At 39.1% G+C, this 27,618-nt stretch overlaps 1 protein-coding gene across 2 annotated transcripts in view; it reads right to left on the bottom strand.

Annotated features, from left to right (window-relative positions):
- Positions 1 to 11,997: 11,997 nt before the first annotated feature.
- The window catches only part of LOC138763862 (G2/mitotic-specific cyclin-B1-like), a 51,801-nt gene continuing 36,180 nt past the window's right edge, over positions 11,998 to 27,618 (bottom strand). The window contains exons 4-10 of one of the 2 annotated variants that reach the window (XM_069938753.1): positions 25,455 to 25,577; positions 24,972 to 25,139; positions 14,914 to 15,072; positions 14,210 to 14,446; positions 13,782 to 13,922; positions 13,598 to 13,708; positions 11,998 to 12,127 (exon numbers count right to left, since the gene is read on the bottom strand). In XM_069938753.1, the coding sequence (XP_069794854.1) occupies positions 12,014 to 12,127; positions 13,598 to 13,708; positions 13,782 to 13,922; positions 14,210 to 14,446; positions 14,914 to 15,072; positions 24,972 to 25,139; positions 25,455 to 25,577 (1,053 nt within the window). In that variant the 3' untranslated portion in view covers positions 11,998 to 12,013. Of the gene's footprint in view, positions 12,175 to 13,597; positions 13,709 to 13,781; positions 13,923 to 14,209; positions 14,447 to 14,913; positions 15,073 to 24,971; positions 25,140 to 25,454; positions 25,578 to 27,618 lie in introns of both variants that reach the window. The other variant, XM_069938757.1, reaches the window with a different exon arrangement.

Genomic DNA, 27,618 nt, shown 5'->3' on the forward strand with positions numbered 1-27,618 from the left:
TTAAGGTGCGAGCAAAATGTAGGCAGGTGCCCAAACCAAGATCTGATATGTCAACCTGTTATCCAGAGCTATTCCAGAATTGGGTGGACCCTGAATTGTAATATATTCAAGTATAATTATTTTAGAACTGGATGTACCACATGATATGACTTTTGATACATTGTAGTGTCAAACAAAGTTGTTTAATTGAGAGTTACTGCTTCCAATAAATTATATTCTGTTGATAACTTTGCCTTTGGTTGTGTACTTTGCAACTAGCAACAAAAGATATCAACACTACAAAGGCTGCTTGAAAAAGTAGAGAGAGGAGAAATGGAGGGAAGAAAATAAAGAAAGGAATAAATTTGAATAAACCATTTGACCATGGTGCACACTTGTCCGCATGCAATACATTTCTTACACAGTGCATAATAATTACATACAAAAAATATAACTTTTTCCCTTATGTATTCTGCACCTGCCACATTGCCATGAATTCAAAGTTCAAATTCATTGTACATGCATGTTATGTACAAACCTGAATTTCTTTTTCAGGCAGAATTTCTACTAGTTGATAGTATAAACTGTACTCAAGAAAAAGATAGTGATATAAAAGTGAGAAATGTAAATAAAATGATTGCCAATACAGAAAAAATAAAAACTCAGTAGTCAAATGAGAATCTATGTACACCACCCTCAAAATGATTGATTAAAGGAACACTGAAAAGTATATGCAAGCTCTGCTGTATTAACCTTTTTGTTGTAGTTCTAGAATCCCCTGCTATTGAAATGTTCTACAATAACCACAAGAACATTTTGCTTATTTATTTATTATGTTAATTGTTTGTAACATCTTAAAGCTCCTGCCAGATAGTACATATTATTAATCTCACTTTAGTTATATGAAATGTGAAGTATATCAATACAGAACTTGACTGTCAACAAGAATTAAAAATCTTCTGCACTTAGGTTATATGATCTCTCCCTGTACCCTACACTTCTGTACAGTGTTTTACTTGCTGTACTACATGTGAGATATCTGCTGAACGACTCACAAATCAAACTCTCATTTCAGCTTTGTACATGTGACAATAAACTTGAACTTAACTGAGTTACTATGTGGGTTCTAATCATCTATTTGCAATACTGATGATGGATCAGAATGTATAATTATTGAAGGGAGGCACTTAGTTAGATGCTGACAGAATAACAATTGGTGATGATTGTTTCATACCCGTGTATAATCCAGACACAGGAGCATATTCTAAAAATAAAGGTTAATATGTGTGAATCATAAAATTATTACATTTCAGAAGGTAGCCATTTGACCTCTGAGTACCTGCAAGTGGAATGAGAGTGGTTTCTAAATCTACAGGAGTTCGATACATTGAAAAAAGACATTTCTTTCATATTATGAGCCCAGAGGACCCCAAAACCCAGCAGCAATAGATATAAATGGTTACTTTAACAAAAGTTGCTTTTAATTATCTTTAAACATGAAAACAATATCAAACTTTAACATTACTATTAACTTAACTAATCTAACTTAATCCACTTCTAATTCTAAGCCCAATGTGCATGCAAGTTCAGAAAAGTTCTTTGATTCAGTCCAATTTCACTTCTCATTCCTCCAAGTTTACTGGTTGCAGGCAATTATAATGTACACAGAATTTAACATTTATGAAGTTCACCAGGCTTTGATGCTTGAAAGGTAAATGGTTACTGCTCAGGAAGGTTCTTGTCAGATTTCAGAGAGATTTGTTTTTCGCTGGACACCCACAACTGATTCCTTGTAACCAGCCACTTCAGTGTCTTGCCGTAGAAACTTGCCCCATCAATGTTTTCCAGATAATAACCTCTTTCTTTTAGGTCACCACAGAGTTCCTTTTTCTTATTTCAAGTGAAACGTTAGGCAGCCAGTCCTCTCCTCTTGTATGAACCACAAGGGCTTTGATTTGACCAGGCTGAACTAAGCACTCACAACCAGTCTTCCAAATTAGGTTTTTCTCCTGTTCCACTCCCAGCTGCTGCTGAATGTAAAACTGCAGAACTGAATTCTCTCTCTCTGAGAGAAAGCCTGTTTTTCTCTCTCTCTCTGCTTGCAAAACCACATGACCCTCTTAGAACAGCAAATTCCACTCCAGGCAGCCTGCGGCTCCGACGAGTTATTTCATCTGTTGCCTTTTTGTAAACAACAATCCATTAGTGAAGTCTCTTGTGCACTCTCCAAAGTTTCTGCAAAGGCTCTTGGAGCCAGGCTGTCTAGCATAAGCAGAGCTCCAGTATTTTCAATTAAGATTTGTTTTAAAGTGTTTTTATGTGACTTACACCAAAAATCCTGCCCCAATTTATCTCCCAAAAATGTATCTATAATCTATCACAATATTTAAAAAGTAATGAAAGTTAAGAGAACTATAAAATTAAGGAACTGTAATAAATCATTTTTGATGAACTGGGACTGCAATAATTGCATAACTTTCTAACCCAAACAGAAGTAGTAATGATTATTCTTAACCAAAAGATCCAATTGCTAGAGGTTCGAAATTTAAAAAAGCAAAACAGTCCTGGCAATATGCAGCATTTCAAGCAGAATCTGTGGAGAGAAAATTAGCTTTCAGCTCATGAAAATCTTCCCCTCTCACTCACAACTTGAAACACACTTCATTTTTCACTTTTCCAGTTCTGATGAAAGATTATCTACTTGGAACATACTTCCTGATCCAATGCCAATGTTTTTTGTCTCTATAATAACAGACATCTATACTATTCTTTGATAGTTCCTGAAGCCAATTAGCAATTTTTGTACATTTTTTTAAAAACCTCAATGTTTGCTGTGCCCATTGTAATCAGCAATAAAGTAATTCAATGCAGTGTTCTCTCAGCCTTCTGACATCCATGGGGATTACCAGCTGTATGAGAATTGCTCAAAACATTCATGTACATCACTTAGAATTATAGAACACTACAGCACAGAAACCTATTACTTTTCCTAGTCTTGTCAACCTGAACCATACCTCTCCTATCCATATACTTATCCAATTTTTAATTGAATCCGCATTCATCACTTCAGCTGGAAGCTCGTTCCACACTCTCACCACTCTGCGAAAAGTTCTAATGTTCCCTTTAAACATTCAACTTTTCACCCTTAACCCGTATTCTCTACTTCTTGTCTCACACAACTTCAACGAAAAAGACTCCTAACCTGTTTAACTTTTCCCTTTAACTCATTTCCTCAAGTCCCAGCCTTTAAATCTTCTTGCAGTCTTTCAATCTTATTGATAACTTTTCTGTGGTGAGGTGACCAAAATTTCACACAACCCTCAGCAATGTCTTACACAACTTCTTCATAACATCCCAAAACCCCATACTCTGATTTATGAAGACCAATATGCCAAAAGCTCTCTTTACAACCCTATGACGCCACTTTCAGGGAATTATGTATCTGTACTTCCAAATCCCTCTTTTACTGCATTCCTTGTGCCAAGTAGTCGATGTATGTACGAATATTTAAATAAATTTCCAAACTACAAGACATCATTGAAATAAGTTTCACACTGCAGTTCCATATGTAAAGCTAAATAACTTAAAAATAAAATTCAGCAAAAAATAAATCACTGCACAAATAAATCACTGTGTCAAGCCTCTAAGCAGAAATCATGCTCTGCCCTTATGCAAATAAACTGAAAATGTTACAAACTTATTTTGCATAACATCTGCAATTAAATTCACTATGCTTATTTACATAAACACAGTTACCCAAGAATTCCAGATTCATAAATACTGGATAGAGACCAGGGCACAATTCAGAACTCAGACTGCATTTTGAATGAGAAAATTATATAGTACAAAAAAAAGTTCTAGTTTTGTCTAAATTTATTTTAATTGACTTTTAAAGATAAAGTATCAATCTGCATGTTTGTTGCTCAATATCCAACAGTAGTCAGTACATTTACCTTATTATTAATCAGATCTTTGCATATTTTGATTGAAGGCAAACAGCAAACTTATTTGACCATCAGTCAATACAGTCACCAGGATACTTTCATATTACTTTAAGTTTAGAATTTTCCAGCTTGGTTGGAAGATCCTGAAGCTCATGACAGATTTCGTAGCTCTTGAATTTTTAGAATTGTGGTATTGTGTACTCTTACACTCATATCTCTTTCATGAGTCACAGAGTATTTATAACCTGTTGAGCAGATGGTGCAGTACTGGTGAAATTCTATGTTAGAATACATAGAATTTCACCAATACTGCACCATCTGCTCAACATTTGGAAGAAGATTTATGTAGAAAGGAAAAAAACAAATTACCAACTACCAAAATTATTGATGCAAAATCAACTAATCCCTTTCACAACAGATAACCTTTCCTTTAGAGAATGGGAGAGAAAAGGGATCAAAAGAATAAATTATTTCCCCAAAAAACAATTTTCTATTATCTTTTGAACAAATGAAGTACAAATATGGAATAACTCACAGTACAATGTTTGCATACCACCAACTGAAAACCTACTTAAAGGACAAATTGGGAAGCAGGCTGAGGTTACCAGAAGGAAGCCACCTTTGAATAGGTGATTACAGACACAATGATAATTAAAAGATTTATAACAAACATGTACATCAGGCTGCAAGAGAAAGAGAACGAGGAAACAAACTGTAAACCCAAACAAAAATGGGAACAAGATCTAAACATAAAGATAAAAAATGAAACATGGGAAAAGCTATGCTCCAGAACTATGAGAAATATAATAAACACGAGGTTATGCATGATACCGTATAATTGGTTACACAGGCTATATATCACACCCCAACATTATCAGATAGATGTTTTCGCTGTAAGAAGGAAATGGGAACAACAGTAAATGCAATTTGGGCACGTGAGAAAGTGGAAAAGTTTTGGGAAGATCTAAACCAGGTATTAAATAAAATCACAAAAAGCAACATACCAAAAAATCCAGAGATCTTTCTTCTAAGTAATACAAGAAGTAAACAATTAGGCCTCGAACTGGATGAAACACAAAAAAGATTTATTATGATGCCGTAGCTGTAGCAAAAAAATGTATGATGTCAACCTGGAAATCAGAAGAGAGCCTGAGAATACAGCAATGGTACATAGAAATGAATAAATGTATTCCATTGGAAAAAATAACATATAATTTAAAATAAAAATCACATTATTTGAACAAATTTGTGAACCGTACATGGAACACAACAGAGAGGTCCTACCGTGGACCTCCACCACCTAAAATGACAGAATGAGAAGACGACGAAATGAACTGACCCAGTATGTAAAAGTAGATGACACAAATTTCTTGTTTATTTTCATAGTGTGATGACATTGTTTAATGGGTTTATTGTATATGCTGAACGTTTAATGGGTAGGGAGGGGAGTGGGAAGGAGGGAGGGAAGGGAGGGGGAAAAGGGGAGAAAATGACACTGTATATTCAAGAGGGAAATGTTTGTGTGTATTTTGGTCAATATGGTTCATAGTGTGAAAAATTTAAAAAATTTTTAAAAAGTATAACCTGAAGTTGAAATTAAAGTTGGCCGCTTTAAATGAGAATGCTGCTTTGCGGCAGTTATCACTGTGCAAGAATTTATATAAATACATTAAAAAATAAATAAAAGTAGCCTTGTCATAGTTCTATAAAGGTAGTGTTAAACATGCCAGTTATGAAGAAGAGGTAAAGGGTGATAAATGTTAGACTAATATTAATCTTAATTATTCTTTCTTCTCCATTTATTTGATCTCAATCTTAATGGTAGCAAGAGGAATTACATCAGCATGCTTGGTAATAGCAGTTAGTGCAATACCTTTACAGTGTCAACGATCAGGACTGAACCAGGGTTCCAATCCCACACTATCTGAAAGGGGTTGGTATGTTCTCCACGTATCTGTGTGGGGTTTCCTCCCACTGTTCAAAACATACCCGGGGTGTATGTTAATCGGATGTAAATTGGGCACCACAGACTCATGAGCCGAAATTGCCTGTTGCTGTGCTGTATGTCTAAATTATTTTTTAATTGAAAAATTTGAGGGAAGAAACAGAGATTTGGGGAAAGAGTAGGAAAATGGCTCTGTTCAGAGTTGGTGCAGATTTGATGGGCTAAATTGTTTCTTTCTCTGCCCTAATTCCACGTGAGAACTGCTAACCAATTGCGCACAGGGAATGAACAAGGTCACGTTTTGATTGTCTTTGAAATGGAGTGTGGGTGTTGGGGGAAGGGTGTGGTCAGTGGAATAGACACATTTGAAGCAGATTTTGTCACCTCATTACAGGATGTAGAGAGGGTGCAGAAGACTTTGCCTAGAGGTTGGAAATTTGGAGTGTTTTCTAATGGAGCATTAAACAAGAACTTACCAGTTTGAAGTTGGATGATTATTATTTGAATAATGGGAGTGGTGAGATAATATGGGAGATCCCATCTGCACACATGCAGCAAACTTTGAATCTCAAAAAAATACAACTACTGGTATAATTCTGTGAAAAAAAGCTCTTTTAACATGATACCCTCTTGTTGGTATTGTCTGTAATCCCCTTTGTCAAGGGCATAATTTCACTCTTATACAGATTTATTTTATACCCAGAGATCTTTCCATAATCCTCCAGTGTGGTCCTCAGCCTAGCCAACAACTCCCCCCACCAAGTCAGTCAAATATACTGACACCATCATTTTGTCTTTATTCAATTAATAAATGGTCATCCCAATCTAAATCTCTCCAGTACTTTGATTAAGAAATCCCACTCTAGTCTGTCAAAGGCCTTCTCCGCAACCTGAGCTACGGCCACACCTGGATTCAACCCTGACTGTGCCAGATGCTCTATATTGAGTATAGATTTTCTGCTGATTGTCTCTTTTGTACAAATCCATCTTGATCTGTATTTGTTAACTTTGGTAAATATAAAGGGATCACCTTAAAAATGGTCATTGAGAGTTAGATGAGGGTAGATTCAGGGTGGCCACCTGTTCCACCACCTTCAATAATAAGGGGCATTAAAAGATCCTTAAACGCTTTATAAAATTCAGCAGGGAACCCATCCTCTCCCAATGATTTGTTAGTCTGTAATGAACCCAGGGCTTTCTTGATCTCCTCTCTAGAGAAAGGGACGCTCAGCCCCTCTCATTCATCTGGGTCCAAACTTAGTAGTTATAGTGCAAGCAAAAAAATTTATGTATTTAAGTATAGGTCCCCCACCGATTCTGATTTATACACTGTATAGAACTTTCTAAATGTTTCATTTATCTCCTTTGGTTTATACAAAATATTGTCTCCTATTTGAATCACATTGATTGTTCTTGAGACCTCTTTTGTCCTCACCTGTCAGGACAAGACTTTATGGGGCCCTTTTCCCCCAGCTCATAATACTGTTGTTTAGATCTTAGGATCATCTTTTCTACCTTGTATGTTTGCATTGTGCTGTATTTGAGCTTTTTATTCATTAAATTCCTATATTTTTCTTCAGAGCCTGATCTTTGATAGTCTTTTTCCAATTGGGTTATTTTCTGCTCCAAATCATTTATCTCTTTCATATGCCCTTTTTAATACCTTTGGTATAGACAATTATCTGGCCCCTTAAATAAGCCTTCAGTGTATCCCATATAAAGAAACAATTGGCTCACACATCAAATCTTTACAAGCTCGAATGAAGCTACAAAATTAAGTTCCCCCCCCCCCCCCCCAACAGCAATGATTTAAGGCACCATATATACACCATGGCCTGTTTATCTGGCATTATAATGGACAGAATCAAGAGTGAATTGTAGCTGAGACAGTAGCTGAGCAGTGTTCTTGGTCTCCACTATCCTATCCTCCAATTGGGCCATACCAAAAATCAAATCTAGTGTAGTGTATGAATCATCTCAAAAGATATAATCCCTCACTCTCTGATGTTGCTTTCTCCAGACTTCTATTAAATTCAATTCTTTCATAAAGGCCAGGGTAGACTTGGCTGCCCTGGCCCTTGTTACTTTCTTCGTTGACTTGTCCAAGACTGGATCCAGACAAAAGTTGTAATTCCCTCCAATCAAAACATTCTCACATCCATCTGTTATTTTTCAAAAATATATTTTGTACAAATTGTTCATCATCAAAATTCAGGTCATATATATTCATAACTGTCCATGATTCTGAGTATATTTGACAATGAATGATCACACATCTCCCAGTTGGGTCAACAACCACACCCTAGACCACCACCAGAACATTTTTCTTATGAGGATAGCCATTCCCCTGGCTCTGGAATTAAAGGAGAACATCACCTGGCCCACCCACCCCCTTTTTAAACTTAAAAAGTTCTTGATTTGTGAGGTGGGTTTCCTGTAGAAATACCATATCTGCTTGTTTTTTTTTGGCATGCCAAAACTATTGCGCCACTTAGCTTAAAACTCAATTTTAATGGTTTTGTCCATTACCCCAGAGCTTCTCCATTATTTTCCTTCCCTTTTTCCATGATACTTATCCTCCATCCAGTTTCACAGATCTTCCACAGATCTCTGATATAGATAGCAGAGCTCCAAAAACCTAAAACTAAAATAAAACCAGTACATCAGAAAAGTACAAGAAATACCCCCAAAAATCCTTCCCATTCTCTTAGTCCTCCTTGTCCTCCCCTTCCCATCCCAGCACTAATATCCAAGATACTAACTCCCCCATTATTTTGGAGTGTGCTTACTGCAACCATTTAACTCCTTCACTATTCATTCCCCCCCCCCCCACTTCGAGCTCCCCATATTAATTCTTCATTTAACTTTAACATTCATCTTTTAAAACAATAAAAGATTCCCATCTAAATTTACCTTATTTACAACCAATTATTCCATTAATTCTCCCTTTTATGCTTCCACCCCCCCTTCCCATTGATATTTAGACCAATGAGGATGGCAAGGATTTTACCAAGCACATTACCTCCTTAGCATCTTAAGAATTTCTTCTCCCTCGAGGTCTTATCATTTTTAAAGTTGCTGGGTGTAAGAGGGTGAATTCTGTCCCTTTGTCTTAATTTTTTTTTAAAGTTCAATTCTTTTCTATGCCTTAGCAATGCAGCACTATTGTCTGGATAGAAGAGGACTTTCCATATTCCACTGCCCCCCCCCCCCACCTTCCTTCACTACCTCCAAAATTCTCTCCCCATCCTAGTAGCAAAGAAATTTGACCAGGACAGCAGAGTCATCGATCTGGGTCTGGACCCAGACAAAAGAAACTGGTGGGCCCTCTCAATTTCTACTTCTCCCTCAATTTTTATCTTGTCCCAGCACTTCCAGGATCCATTTTCAGAAGAATCCCACCAGATCTCTTCCCTCACCCCCTTTATCTTATTATTCCTTCTACTAAAATTTTCCAGGAGTCCATCTTCTCCCTTTCCCTCACCCACACATCCATCTCACTTTCACTTTTCCAATCTCTCCTCCACTCTCTCAATCCTATCTTCTGTAACTGTTACTCTAATATTATCCATTCTATCGTCACATTTTGGTCCATTGCGCATTTTTTTTTTTTAAACTTTGCCCGATGGTCTCCATGATGCCTCTTATAGAGGGGATCAAGACCCTGCCTCCTTTCTCCCCCACTGTCCATCGTCTCTGATCACTTTCTTCCTCCTGCCACTGCCCTTTAGGACCATTGTCACTCCTTCCACTCTGACTGCAGCTCCTTCCTGGCCCTTAAGTGAATTGGCCTGACCAGAGTTTTTGCTCACCCCTCTCCTTCTGGTGGTCCAAGCCTACTCTCTTGCTGACATCATTGCCGATCACTCCACAGGCCCAGGTTGCTCCTTCTGTTCGCAGGTCCCACCTTCTCCCCAACAGCACTCCTGCCACTTCAGATGTGACTTCCCCTGGCTTCCTCATAAATCAGCCTTACCTAGGCTGCCTTCACTCACCCTTCCAGGTGAGCCCTCTTCCTGCAGGGAAGTCAGAGGCTCCGCTCCTGCTACTAATTTTAGTGTAGGCTGGAGGTCTGCCTCTGCCCTAGCTGCCATAAGGTGAGCTTCTTCCATGCTCCAACTTTTCTGGATTTGCTGTCTTGCTTTCTGCCTATTTTTTCCTTTGTTTTGGTGATTTCTTCTTCCTTTCCAGGTCCTTCTGGGGGAATTTTCCTTTTTCTATCTTTTATTTTCTCTTCACTGGGGAGCTCCAAGTCTCACCCACTGTCCCTTTGCTGGGATCTTGGATCCAGAGAAGAAATTGTTAAGCCTGGTCTCCTAATATTTGAGAGAGGTTTTGGTGATAAAAATCTCAACAGGAAAGTCGACAAAATTGCTCTGTCTGTTATGAGACACACCGAAGAACTCAATGTATCTGAGCCACTGAAAGACCTTGTCCATACTTTAGCTTTAGACAAAACTGCTGACATGTGATGTTTCCCCGTTAATGTTTTTTTAAATAAGAGGAAATTATAATTTTAGCATATTTGAAAACAAAGAGAATAAGACATATTTGACAAAGTCATACCTAGAAAATCTACAACTAGATTCTAGTAAACTCTGACAGAGCACCATTAATGATAGGTAAAGCCACTGGGACTACAACTTTGCTTGAAAACTTTAGGTTGGCCTCTACTAAAATATCACTGCATTAACATACATCAAGAGTCACTGAATGGAAAAAAACTTTAAATTTCCAGTGAAATGTGTGAATAAAATTAGAGCAAGAGAATTAGGAATATTGTGAAATGTTAGATTTTGAATATGGCGATCTCATCTTTCATTGCGAGGTGCGCTGGCATTCTAGAGGACAGGTTCGGAGTAGATTTTGGAAGCTGAAAAATACTGTTCATAATTTTCTAGAAAAGAAAAATGAGCTGCCTGAGGAAAGAGCTCTTTTATGTGATTCAGCATTTTTAGTCGAAGTTATCAGCTATCTCAATGATCTAAATTTGAACCTCTAGGGCAAGAACAAATTGTTTCCTAGCTTAGTAAATTACATCAATACATTCAAGATGAAGTTAAAACTGTTTACCTCAGTTACTAAACGAGGATTTGAGCTAGTTTCCGCACTTTAAAAAGCAGAGTGAATATGCTGAAGATATTAGAAATTTTACAAAATATGTCAAAAAAAATCATTACCGCAAGAGTCAATTGAAAGTTGTTTGTGAATTTGCTAAAGACTGCATACTTACATTTATAAGCCCATGAAGATGTTAGTAACTTACAAATGGAACTTATTGACTTGAAAACATTCATTATTGAATATGAAATATGATGAGTTTCCCTCAGTCCCAAATGTTTGACATGATTAATTTCAGACCATCATTACCCTGTGAACATTTTTCAGATCCAAGAAAATTTGCCCAGTTTTATTTGTTGTTGTCCAGATGTGGACAAGCCTTACAATTCAAACCTGCTAGTCTCAGTATTATTCTTATCTCTCATTCGCTCAAGATTCCAGCAGCTTCAATTATTCAGGGTGAGATATGAAATTATCTATAGGATTAATAATGAAAAATAATGAGTCTTCATCTAGTTTCAAAAGTTTTGGTCATGAAATTCAACCTAGATTTAGAGAATTCTTGTCCAAACCCAAGAGCATGCTGACAGTTAATCTGCAGCCAGTTAATCTACTAATTACTATTGTAAACTACCATCCTAATGTTTGTTCACTTCCAGTTTGTCAAACATTGAATTTAATTTTCATTGAATTTTCTTTGTAATCAAAAGAACTGGAAATTCCATTTTAGCTCTTATAAAAGTGAAAGGAACAGGTAAAATGCTCAGGACAGAATGACAAAACTAACCAGTGTAAAATTTAAAAAATTAAAACATTCTTGCCTTTGAATATTTAGGGGCATCAGACAAATGAACGACAGAATTTCCAAGGGAAATGTACAAACTCAGGCAAATGGAACTAGCTCAGGTAGACATCTTTGTCTGTGTGGACGAGTTGAGCCCAAGAACCCCATTTCTGAGCTGTACAACAAATGATGCGAGTGCAATAGGCTGGACATTCATTTTAAAAAGTTTTTATTGATTAAATGGAAAAAAAATGAAATGAACTAAAAGTTAAAATAGTGCCAACAATACAGTTGAGTATTTTAAAGCCATTTAGATAGAAATGATCTTGACAAATTGAAGATCAGGACGGATGTTGGTTGCAAGATGTTGCTGATCCTCATTTCACTTTTTCTAGCATACTTGTTCTTGACAGTCTGCATGGGGAATAAAGGCCTCCATCAACAGCATTTTGTTCACCACACTATAGCAAATGCAAATTTAGTTTTATTTCATGCAGCAAAAATTTGAGTGCACATGTACAATGTGCAGGTCAATAAACTAATCATCAGAAGAGATTAGACAAGAGATATCAGGCACTGGAATCTTGGGCAAAACTCAATCTGCTGAGTTCAATTTAAAAAAAAACAAGTATTATTGGCCTACAAACACGAGACTCCAGGTGCCAGAATCTGGAGCAGCAATCCACAGGAATAGCTCAACAGCTCAAGCAGCAGTGAGAGAAAACGGTCAACACTTTGGGACTAGAACGCTTCAAGACTGCAGAGGGGAGATAGCCAGTGTAACACGGATAGAGGTTGGACCAGAGGCATGGAGGAAAAAAAAACACGGTGAACTAGGGAGGGATGAATATACCAGCAACAGTCAATTGGCACACACCAGACAAGAGGAAAAAGAGATCAAGTGGAGAAAGGCAAATCATACTGGATGGAGAAAAGAAAGTAGAAACAAAGACTGCCAGTTCTAAAACTTGACAAGAATAACAATGACTTGGAGAAGGACAGATGGACTAGAAGAGGAGGTGGGGAAAGGAGACATTTGTCCATAAGGCACCCCAATATCTCTCTTAGAAGTTCAGCATGTCCCCCAACAACTTCCACAAGTGCACTATTCAAAAGCAAACTTGCAGCTCCATTAATCACTGGAATGAAAGGTCTGATGGAATCAGTTGTAGCTACAGAAGTAACGAATGCTGCTCAGTACAAAAACTCCCTTCCCCTCCATTGCTCACTGCCTGGGAAAGGGAGGCAACATACTATAAACCCATCATGTTCTTCTCCCTCCTCACACTGGGGAGGGCAAAAAAACACCAGGCTTCAGAGTTTCTTCCCTGCAGCCATTGGTCTCCTGAATGAACCACACAAGTACCATCATCCTGCCCTTACTTGGTGTGAATCAATTTTCCTTTTCAATTCTAATCCTATACTCTGCAAATTGTGCTCTTCACAGAGCTGTATGAATGTTTGGGACAATCGGTTTTATTACAAAATAACTAAACAGGGAGGGATTTTCTACAAACAGCACAACATACTTGGAACCAATTATTGTGTCAAAATGCATGTTTTGACAAGCTGGAATGCAAGACTGTACCTTTGCCAGTTTGCCTATCATTTGGTGAAACAAGTCTGCAGACACTAGTAAAAACACACCAAAATGCTGTAGGAACTCAGCCCGTCTTTCCAGCATCCATAAAAACAAAGATTATAGTGCAATAAATCAGACCTAAAGACGGGCTGAGTTCCTCCAGCATTCTGGTCCAACATTTATTTCAATTAAAATTTTTCTGCATTTCATGAGTGCAGTTTGTCAAATTCCTCTGGAGAGGCAATTTAAGAACTTCAATCTTTTTTATCAAAATAGTCCAATTTTGTGGAAAAAAAACTTACCAAATGCTTTGTGAGACAGTGGTTGACTTGCACAACATTTTTTGCTATGTGCTGCATAACCGGAAGTAGATCCCCTTCTTGATACAAGAGGTAATACTGCAAGAGCGGCGTCTAGAAAAAAAAATTACATTTGTACATGTTGATTCAAAACCAAAATTAATGTCAGTACTCAAAATGTACTCACCCATTCACCACAATTAAAGAGTTTCTGAGCAAGATGAAAGGCAGCTGCAGCAATCAGGGATGGGGGATAATGCACCATGTCATAATCCCCTATTGTCAGCTCCATTAAGTATTTGGCAAGAGCATGTTGTTCTATACTAACCTGAACATAAAAAAAAACAAAAATGATAATGCAACTAAAAAAGCTTAAAAATAAAGTCAGTAGTTAATTTAAAAATGTCTAGGGGATTCACTGATAAATAAGATAACTCCATACAAACCATTATGGAATTCAATGAAACGTGGAAACAAATCGTACACAAGACCTGGTTACTACAATTGCTTCTGGAACTTTACTGACAGGCAACACCAGGAAATTTGCATTTGGAAAAAGGGTGAAACATTTTCTAGGTCCGGATTCAATTTGTTGAATTAATGAAAAATTCTTACTTCTGCAATTTTTGATGCTCTTCTTAGAAAGTGCAGTGGAAGTGGTTTGCCAAGAGAAAAGTCAAGTTTCTTCAATATCCACCTCTCCATTTGACGCACTTGAGCACTTGTGTAGGCTTCATCAGTGACAATGACAAAGTCTTCAATTTCTGGTGGAAAAATCTCTTCATATTTGGAAGCAATTAACATTGCTGTTACTCCAACAAGCTGCAGATTCTTTTTGGAAACTGTCGTATCCTAAAGGAAGAATGTGGTGATACAAAGAATAACAGTAGTTAGAATTTCTTAGGTTTTCAAATGCATTGGTGACATTTGAATAACTTTTACAATTAAGAATAAAATTGATAGCAAATTGTTAGGAGGGCAGATTGCACCTCATCTGATACTCTTCTTTCATTCAGCATTCTGTTGCAAGTACAATAAAATCTTGGTTATTTGGAATTCAAGCAACCTGTAGCCTCAAGAAACCAGCAAAAAAAACCCACAGAAAATAAATAGGTTGGCTGGTCAATCGTGAAGGATGCAATTTCAAGCAACCAGAAAATATACATATTTGGCATCTACCAATCCCCATCAGTGCCAGATACTGGAGTTTTACTGAAATTGGAACTTTGAAATATTTAGCTTGCTCCATTCAAATATAAAGCATGTATTTATTTCCAATACTCATTTATAGATCAAAATTTTCCCTCAAGAATCCTTACCTGGAGAAACCGGTCTAAAATAGACACAGTTAAGTACAGTGTTTCTGGAAGTAGCTTAAATTTTACTTGAACCTCCACTAGCCAGTTAATTAGGATAGCACGCATGGCTCCTGTTATCACCTGTCCCTCCAAGTAGCTTGGTCTCACTGCCTGCTCAACCTGTTGGGGAAAAAGAAATCTCACATACTTCAGCAGCAAAGCCATGAAGTTGGTATTTCACAGGCCAACTTGAAAGCAACTTCCATTAAAAATAGGATTTGAATATTTTCAAACCACAATTAAGCAGTACAATAAAAATGTTTCAAATAACAGAGGCACAAGAGAGTGTTGGAATTGCACAAGGTTGATTTGCAGCGACAGTAGGCTATTAGCAATCGAAATGGAATGTTCTACTTCATTGCTGGAGGGATTTGACAATAGGTGTTGGAGTAGGCCAATTGCCCCGTCGAGCCAGCATGGATCATGGCTGATCTTTCTCTTTCAACAACCACTCCCAGCCTTATCCCCATAACCCTCAACTCCCCTGCCCACAAGAGCCTCATCTTAAATCTCTCCAGAAAATCTGCCCCCACTACACTCTGTGGCAAAGCATTCCACAGATCCACAACTCTGGGTAAAAAATTTCTCCTCATTTCTGTCTTAAATGGCCTTCCCTGTATTCTTAAACTATTGCCCTCTAGTCCTAGTCTCTCCCATCATTGGGAACGTACTCTGATTTCACCCTGTCAAGCCCTTTGATAATCCTAAATACCTCAATCATGTCTCCCCTCATCCTTGCAAACTCCATCGCATATAATCCAAGTCTTTCTAACCAATCTACGTATGACAATCCTGCCATCCTGGGAAATAACCTTGTAAATCTGCGCTGTACACCCTCTATAGCAAGTATGTCCTTTTTTAAATATGGGGACCAGAACTGGATGCAATACTCCAGGTGAGGTCTCACCAGGGCCCTGTACAACTGCAGGAGGGCTTCTCTACTCCTATAGTCCAACACCCTCTTAATGAAAGCCAACACATTGTTCACCTTCATCACTTGCTGAACCTGCATGCTAGCTTTCAATGACTGGTGAACAAGTACGTCCAGATCCCTTTGGATTGCCCCACTCCCTAGCTTAACTCCATTTAAATAATACTCTGCTCTTGTTTACTCATATTAAATTTCATTTGCCATTTTTCCGCCCACTCCCCTAACCTGTCCAAGTCCCCCTGCAATTTCCTGACATCCTCCTTACACTTCCACCTAGTTTAGTGTCATCTGTGGATTTGCACATGTAGTTATTAATCCCCTTATCCAAATCATTTACATAAATGATAAACTACTGAGGACCCAACACCAATCCCTGCGGGACCCCACTCGTCACATTCTGCCATCCAGAAAAGGACCCGTTTATCCCAACACTTCGCTTCCTATTTCTCAACCAACTATCTATTCATGACAGCACCCTATCCCTGATACCATGCTCCTTGATTTTGCTAACTAGCCTCCTGTGTGGGACCTTATCAAAGGCTTTCTGGAAGTCCAAGTACACCACATCCACTGGCTCTCCCGAGTCCACCCTCCTTGTTACGTCCTTGAAAAATTCCAGGAGATTAATTAAGCACGATTTCCCTTTAAGGAACCCATGCTAACCAGCACCGATACTATTTTTCCTTCCTAAGTGTTCTGCTATTTCTCCTTTAATGATGGATTCCAACATCTTCCCCACCGACGTCAGGCTGACTGGTCTATAATTTCCCGTATTCTCTCTCCCTCCCTTCTTACTACATCAGCCACTCTCCAGTCTGCAGGCACTTCCCCGAATCTAAAGAACTTTTGAAAATGTCAATTAGTGCTTCCACAATTTCCAGAGTCACCTCTCTCTGCACCCTGGGATGCAGCCCATCAGGCCCAGGGGACTCATCAGGCCTCAGTTCTATCAATTTGCACACAACCACCTGCTTCTGGATCTGAATAGCCATCAGATTCTCTGTTCCTTAGGTAATTTCACCAAGTCCCTAGATAGTGCTTATCTGATCATAACCTATATCCTCCATAGTGAAAACAGATGCAAAGTATTTGTTAACTTCCTCAGTCATCTTCATTTTCCCATTGATAATTCACCTTTCTCTGTTTTTAAGGGCCCAATTTTTGCCCTACCAATTCCTTCCTTTTTGCCTAACTGAAGCAGCTTTTGCTATCCCATTTTATATTACTTGCCAATTTATTCTCGTACTTCATTTTCCCCTCACAAATGACTTTCTTAGTTACTCAGTTGTTTTTTTTTTTTTTTTTAAAAAGGCTTCCCAATCTAACATCCCACTCTACTTTTCCATCTTATATTTATTTCTTTTGGACCTGATACTGTACTTGATTTCCTTTGTCAACCACGGCTGCCATTTGCTCTTCTTCGAGCCTTTCCTCCTCCTTGGAATGAATCTATTCTGAATCCTGTGAAAAATGTCTAGAAATACCTGCCATTTTTGCCCAGTTGTCCTCCCAGCTAGAATGTCCTTCCATTTTATTTGGCTAGCTCCTCCCTCATAGCTGTATAATCACCCTTATTCAGCTGTAGCACTAATGTTTCTGAATTCCTTTTCTTCTCCCTTTCCATTTGCAGATTAAAAGTAATCATACTATGGTCACTATTACCTAAAGGCACCCCTACCTCAAGGTCCCTTATTAACTCCACATCATTGCACAGTATCAAATCTAGAATCGATTGCATTTAGGAACAGGGATGTTATACAGTTGCAGCACAAGGTACTGGTGAGGATGCATCTGAAGTACTGCATGTAGTTCTGGTCTCCTTACTTGAGGAAAGATAGAACCATAGAACACTACAGCACAGAAACAGGCTGCTTCAACCATTCTTGTCTGTAGAGCCAAATTTATTTTTTGCCTAGTCCCACTGACCCAGCCCATAGCCCTCCTGGATGAAGGTAGGGCAGTTGATGTAGTCTATCTGGATTTTAGTAAAGCTTTTGATAAGGTTCCACATGAAAGGTTAGTAAGGAAGGTTCAGTCACTAGAGATTAATAGAGAAATATTCAAAATAGGACATTTGTAGTAAAGGGGAGGACATTGTGGAATGCACAAGTACAAAGAATTCTTGGAGTTCTCTTGCAGGGTTCCTTGAAGGTGGATTCTCATGTTGACAGAGTGGTTAAGAAGGCATTTGGTATGCTGGCCTTCATAAATCATAGCATAGAGTAAAGGAGCTGGGATGTGATGTTGCAACTGTTTAAGGCGTTGGTGAGGCCAAGTTTGGAATATTGTGTTCAGTTCTGGTCTCCAAATTATAGGAAGGATATCAATAAGGTGGAAAGGGTGCAGAGAAGATTTACAAGGATGTTGCCTGGCTTAAAATACCTAGAGTACAGAGTAAAATTAAAGAGGTTAGGACTTTATTCATTGGAACGTAGATGGTTGAGAGGGGATTTGATAGAGGTGTTTAAAGTTATGAAAGGAATAGACAGACTAGATGCAAGTAGACTTCTTCCTGAGAGCAGGGGAAATTGAAACAAGACACCAGTTGAGGGTAAGGGGACAAAATTTTAGGAGAAACATTAGAGGATGCTTCTTCACTCAGAGAGTGGTGGCTGAATGGAATAATCTTGCGAAGGAAATAGTTGAGGCAGAGTCAATTCTTTCATTTAAGAGGAGGCTGGATATATACATGGATAAGAGGAGGTTGGAGGGTTATGGGTAGAGAATAGGAGGAGGAGCTAGCAGAGTTGTTTGAGTGAAACGGCATGGACTTGTAGGGTCGAGATGGCCTGTTTCCATACCATAAACTGTTATATGGTTATATCTCTCCCATCCATATACTTGTCCAAATTTTTCTTGTATATTAAAAATGAACCTGCATTCACCACCTCAGCTGGCAGCTCATTCCACACTCTCATCACTGTGTGAAGAGGTTCCCCCTAAACCTTTCCCCTTTCGTCCTTAACCCACGTCCTCTAGTTTGCATCTTACCTTCACAGTAGAAAAAGCCGATCTACATTTACTGTCTATCCCCCTCAATTTTAAATACCTATCAAATCTCCTTTTATACTCCAGGGAATAAAGAACTAACCTATTTAACCTTTCTCTGTAACTCCATTCCTGAAGTCCAGGCAACATCTTAGTAAATCTTCTCCACACTCCATTTTATTGATATCTTGCCTGTAGTTAGGTGACCAAATCAGCGCACAATACTTGGCCTCAACAATGTCTTATACAATGTTACCATAACATCCCAAATCCTATATTTAATTCTTTGACTTAAGACCAATATGCCAAAAGCTCTCTTTGCAACCCTACCTGTGATGACAATTTCAGGAAATGTATCTGTATTCACTGGTCCAACTACTCTACTGCACTCCGCAGTGTCTTACCATTCACTATGCACGTCCTTTCTCAGTTTGTCCTTCCAAAATGCAACATCTCACACTTGTCTGCATTAAATTCCATCTACCTCTTTAAAAAAAGCTGGCTCAGATCCCTCTGCAAGCTTTGAAAATCATCTTCACTGCCCACAATACCTCCAATTTTAGTGCCATCTGCAAGCTTCCACATTATCATCCAGATCATTGATACAGATAACAAACAATGGTCCCAGCACTGATCCCTGAGGCACACCATGAGTAAAAGGCTTCCAGTCCGAGAAGCAATCATCTACCACTACTCCAGTTTCTCCCATTCAGCCATTGTTGAATCCAATTCACTTCTTCACCATGAAGACCTAGCATCTGAACCTTCCTGATCAATCTCCAATGAGGGACTCCAATGAGGGACCTTGTCAAAGGTCTTACTAAAGTCCATGTAGATATCATCCACAACCTTTCCTTTATCAAATTTCCGAGTAAACACCACACAAAAAAATCTACAAGATTGGTTAAACACAACCTATCATGCACAATCTGGTCACCCAATCTACCATGTTGACTATCCCTAACCAGTTTATGACTATACAATTATATATCTGATCTCTTAGAACACCCAAGAATTTACCTTCTACTGATGTTGAGCTCACTGGCCTATAATTTCCAGGGACAAATTGGAGTTCTTTTTAAAAAAAAAAGGAAATATATGAGCTATCTTCCAATACTTTGGCACCACACCCAAGGCGAAGGACATTTTAAATATTTCTGCAGAGCCCGTACAATTTCCACACTAGCTCCCTCAAGGTCCAAGGGAATATTTTGTCAGGCCCTGGAAATTTATTCACCCTTATTTGCTTTAAGACAGCAAACACTGTCTTCTCTTTAAACTGTAGGTTCCATGACTTCATTGCTTGTTTTCCTTATTTCTCATGGCCCTGTGCCTGTTTGCTGAGTGAATAATGATTTTTTAAAAAATTTAAGATTTCTCTCCCCCATCTCTTTTGGCTGCATACAAAGTTGACCACTATGATCTTCAAGGAGACCAATTTTGTCCTTCACTATCCTTTTGCTTTTAATATCCCCTTAGAATTTTCCTTCAGGATCTGCCAAAGCAACCTCTTTTTTTGCCCTTCCTGAATGGAGATTTTCCTTGCTTTTTAAAAAAAAAAAACATTTTTAAGTACCCCATTTGATCCCTGTTGCCTATACCTGCTATACACCTTTTCTCTGAACCAGATCCCCAATATCCCTTGAAAACCAAGGTTCCCTATGCCAGCTAACCTGGTCTTTAATTCTGACAGGAACAAACTCTGGACTCTCAAAATGTCACCATTGAAGGTCCTCTATTTACCTCGCACATCCTTGCCTGAAAAATAACCGAACCTAAATTCAAGCAGTCTAGATCCTTTCTCATTCACCCAGAATTAGCCTTTATCCAATTTAGAATCTTAATCCAAGGTGCAGACCTATCCTCCATAATGAACATGGAACTAAGGACATTATTATTACTGGACCCCAAATTTTCCCATTTTCTGCCTTTGGATGTAGTCCAGAGGAGGATCACCAGTTGATTCCAGAGATGAAGGGGTTAGCCATGAGGAGAGACTGAATCATCTAGGGCTGCATTTGGTGGAATTTAGAAGGAGAGGGGATCTTAGAGAAAAGTGAATTATGAAAGGAATAGATAAGAGGTAGGCAAGTTCTTCCCATTGGTGGGGGTGACTGGAACTAGGAGACATAGCCTTAAGACTCAGAATAGTAGATTTAGGACAGATGAGGAGGAACTGCTTCCCCCCCCCCCCCCCCCCCCACCCCCACAACCCCAGAGGGTGATGAATCTATGGAATTCACAGCCAATTGAAGCAATGGAGGCTACTTCAGTGAATACATGTAGGGTGGAATAATTTTTTTTTTTGCAAAGTATGGGAATTAAGGGAAATGGGGAAAAGCAGGTAGGTGGAGTTAAGCCTATCATCAGCCATGATTTCATTGAATGGAGGTAGAGCAAGCTTGATTGGCCAGATGGCCTACACTTGCTCCTATTTCTTATGAATTGATATGCAAAACTCAGTCAATAACTTCCAATTGGTGCTTCACAGGCTAAATTGGAGAAAGGCCAATTTTGTGGAAATGAGAAAAGATTTAGGAAGAGTGGACTGGGATAAGTCGTTTTCCCATCAAGGATGTGTTTAGTAAGTAGAGAGCCTTCAAAGGAGAAATTTTGAGAGTGCAGAGTTTGCATGTTCCTGCCAGGATTACAGGCAAAGTTAACAGGTATCAGGAACCTTGGTTTTCAAGGGATTTTAGCAATCTGGTTAAGAGGGAGAGAGGTGTGTAGCAAATGTAGGCAACAAGGAGCAAATGATGCACTAGAAGAGTATAGAAATGCAAGTAAATCAGGAAGGCAAAAAGACACAAGGTTGTTTTGGCAGATAATGTGAAGGTAAACCCAAAAGGTTTCTACAAGTATGTGAAGAGTAAAAGGATAGTGATGATAGAGCAGAATGGTCATCTATGTGTGGAGCCTAACAAGATGTGGGAGATGCCCAACATGATATTCCCTCAGACCTAAAGACTAATGTAAAATTTGCAGGGGCCCTGGCAGAAATATCTAAAACGTCCTTTGCCAGAGGATTGGCAAATGTTGTTCCATTGTTTAAAAAAATCCTCCAAACATAAACCAGGAAGTTACAGCCTGGTGAGCCTGATGTCAGTAGTAGGTAAATTATTGGAGGGCATCCTTGAGAGATCAGCTATACAAGTATTTGGAGAGCCAAGGACTGATTAAGGATAGTCAGCACGGCATGTGTGTGGTAGGTTGTATTCACTGAATCTTGTAGTTTTTCTAGGAGGTTATCAAGAAAGTTGGCTGTGGATGTTGTCTACAAGGACTTTAGTCAGGCCTTTGACAAGGTCCCACATGAGAGGTTAGTTCAGAAGGTTCAGACACTAGGTATCCATGGAGAGGTTGTAAAATGGATTTGAAATTGGTTGAATGAAAGACAGTGGTAGTGAATGATGGATTGCCTCTCAGACTGGAGGCCTGAGATTAGAGGTGTGCCTCAGGGATCAGTGCTGGGACCATTGTTTGTTGCCTATAGCAATGATCTGAATGATCATGTGGGAAATGAGATCAGCAACTTTTCTGATGACACCAAGATTGGAGGCATGGTGAACAGTGAGGAAGGTTTTCAAAGTGTGCAGAGGAATCTGGACCAACTAGAATGACCAAACAAAAAGGCAGATAGAATTTAATGTAGACAAGAGTGGTGTCACAGGTGGACAGGGTTGTGAAGAAAGCTTTTGGCATCTTGACTTTCATAAATCAAAGTATTGAGTACAGGAGTTGGATGTTATGGTGAGGTTGTACCATTGAAGAGGCCAAATTTGGAGTATTGTGTGCAGTTCTGGTCACCCAACCACACAAAGGATATCAGTAAGATTGAAAGAGTGCCAAGATTTACTAGGGTGTTGCCAGAGTTGAGTTACAAGGAGAGATTAAACAGTTTAGGGCTTTATTCGATTTGATCGAGGTTTACAAAATTATGAGGGTGCATAGAGAGTAAATGCAAGTAGATTCTTTCCACTTAGATTACGAGAGACAAATACGAGAGGACATGGCTTTAGCGTGAAAGGGGAAAGGTTTAGGGGAACATTAGGGGGAACTTCAGCAGCTCATTCCATTCTCTACATGTGTGATGTGGTAAATGCAGGCTCACTCTCAAGTTTTAAGAATAATTGGATAGATACATGGATTTGAGAGGTCTGGAGGGTTATGGAATGGGTGCAGGTCAGTGGGACAAGCAGAATGTTTCTGCAGATTAGAAGAGCAGAATGGCCTGCTTTCTGTGATCATCGCTATAAATCTTGCATCACCAAATCCATCTCAAAATTGTCTATGTTGCATATGTTCAGAATCCCATACAATTTTAAAGATAGTATTATCTGGAAGACTACAATACTTCAGGTCCAATGTTTTACAGGCGTGGAGTTTTAACAATTCAAGGTCCTAGGATTAGAAAAGCAGCATCTCAACTTGAACTTTGGAAGACTCTTCTCATCCAAAAGTTAGAATGGTACATCATATCCAATTACTATTAACCCATGTTTAACATTTTTCACATTTTGTAGATTATTACTCTGGCAATGTATTCAACTCAACAATTTCCAGTTCCTCAAACTTGCCTGCCCCATCTTTACCATAGGTATCCAATCACTATACACCTCAATTTCTCAGATCAATGGTCTCAAAGCCTTTTATTTCTTCCTCAATAGACCCATATCAGGCAGAACTTTCACTCAATCATTTCTCCTTCAACTCATCTCTAAATCAAAGGGGTAACTATAGATACTCACAGGCCCCAGTATTCCTGCCTTTTTGTTGCACATGTGGAGTAATGCATGCTACATAGGCAAGGACCCCCAATTCTGTTACATAGGTGACAACTCATGCCCTATAACAAGCTTGGTGAACTTCATCCACTTTGCTGCCAAATTTCACCCCATCTTTAAATTCATGGACAATCTCTAGCAACATTCTCCCCTTTCCCTAGAGGCAAACTCATTTTCTACCAAGCCCCAACTCCCTCAATTACACCTCTTCACACCCTGGTCCCTGCAATGATTCCATTCCTTTCTTGCAAATCCTCCATCACATCTGCTCTCAGGATGAGGAAGAGGTCTTCCATGCAAGATCAGAGACATTCTCCTTCCCAAAAAAAAACCTTCCTCTCCTCTCTCCCACATAGCCTCCATTTCTCACACATCTGCCCTGTTCCCCTCTGCCCCCAGACACAGGTCAGGATTCCCCTTGTCCTTACCTACCACCTCACCAGCTTCCACATTTAACACCCTCCAAAATTTCCACCACCTACAACATGATCCCACCACCAGGCACCCTCTCTGCCTTCCTCAGGGACCACTCCACTCCCTCCATGACTCACTCAACCCTTCCCAACAATCATCCCTTGGTACCTGTGATCACAAGAAACACCATACTTGGAACCACACCACTATCATCATCATTTGTGCCCCCCCCAAAAAAGTCCTTCCAAGTGAAGCAATACTGGTGAATCTGCAGGGGTCATCTTCGGCATCTGGTGCTCCTGTTGTGGCCTCCTCTACTTTGGAGAGACTGGACACAGACGTGGAGATCACATCATTGAGCATCTTCACTCTGTCTGCAGTAATAGCAGGGATCTATCAAGCACCCCATTTCAATTCCCCACCCCGTTCCCATGCTGACATGTCTTTCCATGGTCTCAAGCATGGTCAAATGGAGGCCACCTACAAATTGGAGGAACAGTATTCCATCTGGGCTCCCTCCAACTAGATAGCACAATCATCAACTTCTCTGGTTTCCATTAGCTCCCTCTACTCCAACCTGTCTCTTTTCCCCAATCGGTCTTTCTTCTGGTTCTGCAATCAAAGCTACCCTCCCCACCTCCCCCAATCAATTCTCAGTCTCTCTCCTGTCCTTGTCCACTTATAGCCACTTGGATGGCGGCCTGTGCTCCATCCCACCCCCCATAAACTTTGAGGGCCTGAAACATTGGTTACACATCTTTGCCTCCTATGGATGGTTGCTGCAGGAGCTGACAAGTTTCTCAAGCACTTGTGTATTTACTACAATCGCAGCATCTACAAACCTTGTTTCATTTTGTACTACTTTAGATCTGCTTTAACAGTCAAGAGAAAGGAAAACTAACCTCTAGTTGTCTTAAATACTCATAGATATCTTTAACATAATTACTGCAGAGATCTGGATTGTTGCCATCATTTATATCAACATCTTTCACAGGAAGAATCTCTGCAGAGAAGGCTTCACATGGTTCTTCAAACATACACATCGAAATGTCCATAGGGGATGGTGGTACCTATGCAATATTTGCAAGATATTCATTTCAAAACAACCTTAGTCACAATTAATAACAGATTTCCAATTTAAAACATCATGCATGACAGCTTTCCAGAATCATGTGTTCTAATAAAACAGGATCTTTCTTCAGAGAAAATAGCAAATCTGAGTTAAGGATTAATTAGAAATTTAATGGTTAAATTATGCATTTAAAACTTATTCTGGAACGTTGGCAAACATAGGAATTCATTTCAATTTCCTTATGCTACAGATTACCAAAGACCAACATTTAAACTATTTTTTTTAAAACTAGACCTGCTAATTAAATCCAAACCTCAAGTTTTGTGACATCTGGGAAGAATTCTTGTGATAGAACCTCAAGCTGTTTGCATATCTTTTTTGGTTCCTTTTTTGGCAAAGGACATTTTTCCACTTTTGGGTTGATTACACTTTTTCCCTACACCAAAATGCAAATAGAACCAAATTAACAGATTCACTAACTAAACGCCAAAGGTTTGCTGGCATTACAATGCAACATCTTAAAATACATTCGTTTATTTTTTTTCTTGGTTAAAGGGCAACACAGTTGGCGACACAGTTAGTATAATGCTACTGCAGTGACAGCGGTTTGAATTCGGCACTGACTGTAAGGAGTTTGTATGTTCTCCTCACAACTGTGTGAGTTTTCCCCAGCTTCCTCCCACCCTCCCAAACATAAAGGGCTCGTCAGTTAGTTGGATATTTGGGCTCATGGGCCAGAAGGGCCCCTTACTGTGCTGTTTTAGTTTTTAAAATTTAAAACGCAAATTAATTGCGGAGAAAGTGAATACTTTTCACCATAATTCTGTGCAAGGCCACAAAAAGCCAGCAATAGTATTCTTCTCACATGCACACCCCCCCCCCCCCCCAACCTCCCAACCACTGACCAAATGACATCAGCAGGACATCTTTAAATATATATATTTTTTAAAATTTAGACATACAGCACAGTAACAGGCCATTTCAGCTCAAAAGTCCGTGCCTCCCAATTTACATACCACCCCCCACCCCCCCCCCACCCAACTATGTTTTAAATGCCTGAAGCACTGTAGTCTCAAGGCTTTCTCAGCAACTGGAAAACATCTTTTAAAGCTTTTGGCCATCAAACCTTGTGCCTAAAGGAAAGTAAAACAAAAATCTGTAGACACTATGGGTGAAGTAAAACAATGTTGGAGAAACTCAGCAGGTCAAACAATGTCCTTTATATAGCAACGGTAAAAAATACATAAACATTTCCAGTTTGAGCCTTTTATCAAGGTAAGAAACCCTGTGCCTAGTTTTATCAACAGCACTCTTATTGGAAGCTTTGAACATTCAACATACAAAAGGTAATTTTGAGTGGGTAAAAAAATTCAAAATTAAAATTTAAGAAAATGTTCTTCACTTTGCATTCACATCCTAAGAAATACCTATGGAAAACAACAGATCTTGGACCAGATCTAATCATACCCAAGCTTGAAGGGCAATTCACACAAACTGAAGCAGAATAGCCAAGCCTGTGGCACTATTTAACAAGATTAAGGTTGCAATTGGATCACCATTACATCATTAGGTTGGGAAAACAGTTGGAGTCTATTGACAAGGACAACATTACAGAGTACCTGAAAGCACATGACAAGATAGACCAAAGCCAGCATGGTTTCCTCAAGGGAAAATCTTGTTTGCAAACCAATGGGAATTATTTGAAGTGAAAAGCAGCCTATACATGCAATAGATGTGTATTTGGATTTTCAGAAGGCCTTTGATAAGATGCCACAGGAGGCAACTTAAGACAGGAACCCATGGTATAACAGAAAAAATACCAGCAAAACCAGACAGGATCCTGGATTTTATAAAAAGAGAAATAGAATATTGACAGGGAAGCGGCCTCAACTACTTCCTGTGGCAAAGAATTCCACACATTTACCACTCTGAGAGAAGAATTTTTTCCTCATCTCAGTCCTAAAAAAATTCCCCCTTATGTGGGTTCTTGGGAGTCACTATCTCAGAAGATCTTTCCTGGAACCAGCGCACCGGTGGCATTATGAAGAGAGCCTCTGCTTCCTCAGGAGTTTGCGGAGGAGCTAGTGGAGTTGTTCAAGTGAACTGGTACGGACTTGAAGGGCTGACATGGCCTGTTTCCATGCTGTAAACAGTTATATGGTTATGAGCTGAGCATTAGCTAATTGGCAGGAAGCATAGAATCAGAATATAGAGATCATATTCTGGTTGGCTCCCAGTTGCTAATGGTGTTCCACATGGGTCAGTGTTCAGGCTTTTTATGTTGCATATTAATAATTTAGATTATGGAATGAATGGCTTTAATAGCCAAGTTTTAAGATGATACAAAGGTAAATGAAGGAGCAGTAGTGTTGAGGAATCAGGATGCAGAAGGATTTGAACAGATTAGGAGAATGGGCAGAGAAGTTGTAAATGCAAAACTATATCAGAAAGTGTGCAGTCATGTACTTTAGTCGTAA

Source organism: Narcine bancroftii, chromosome 1, assembly GCF_036971445.1.
Source record: "Narcine bancroftii isolate sNarBan1 chromosome 1, sNarBan1.hap1, whole genome shotgun sequence".
In the NCBI taxonomy this organism is placed as follows: domain Eukaryota; kingdom Metazoa; phylum Chordata; class Chondrichthyes; order Torpediniformes; family Narcinidae; genus Narcine; species Narcine bancroftii.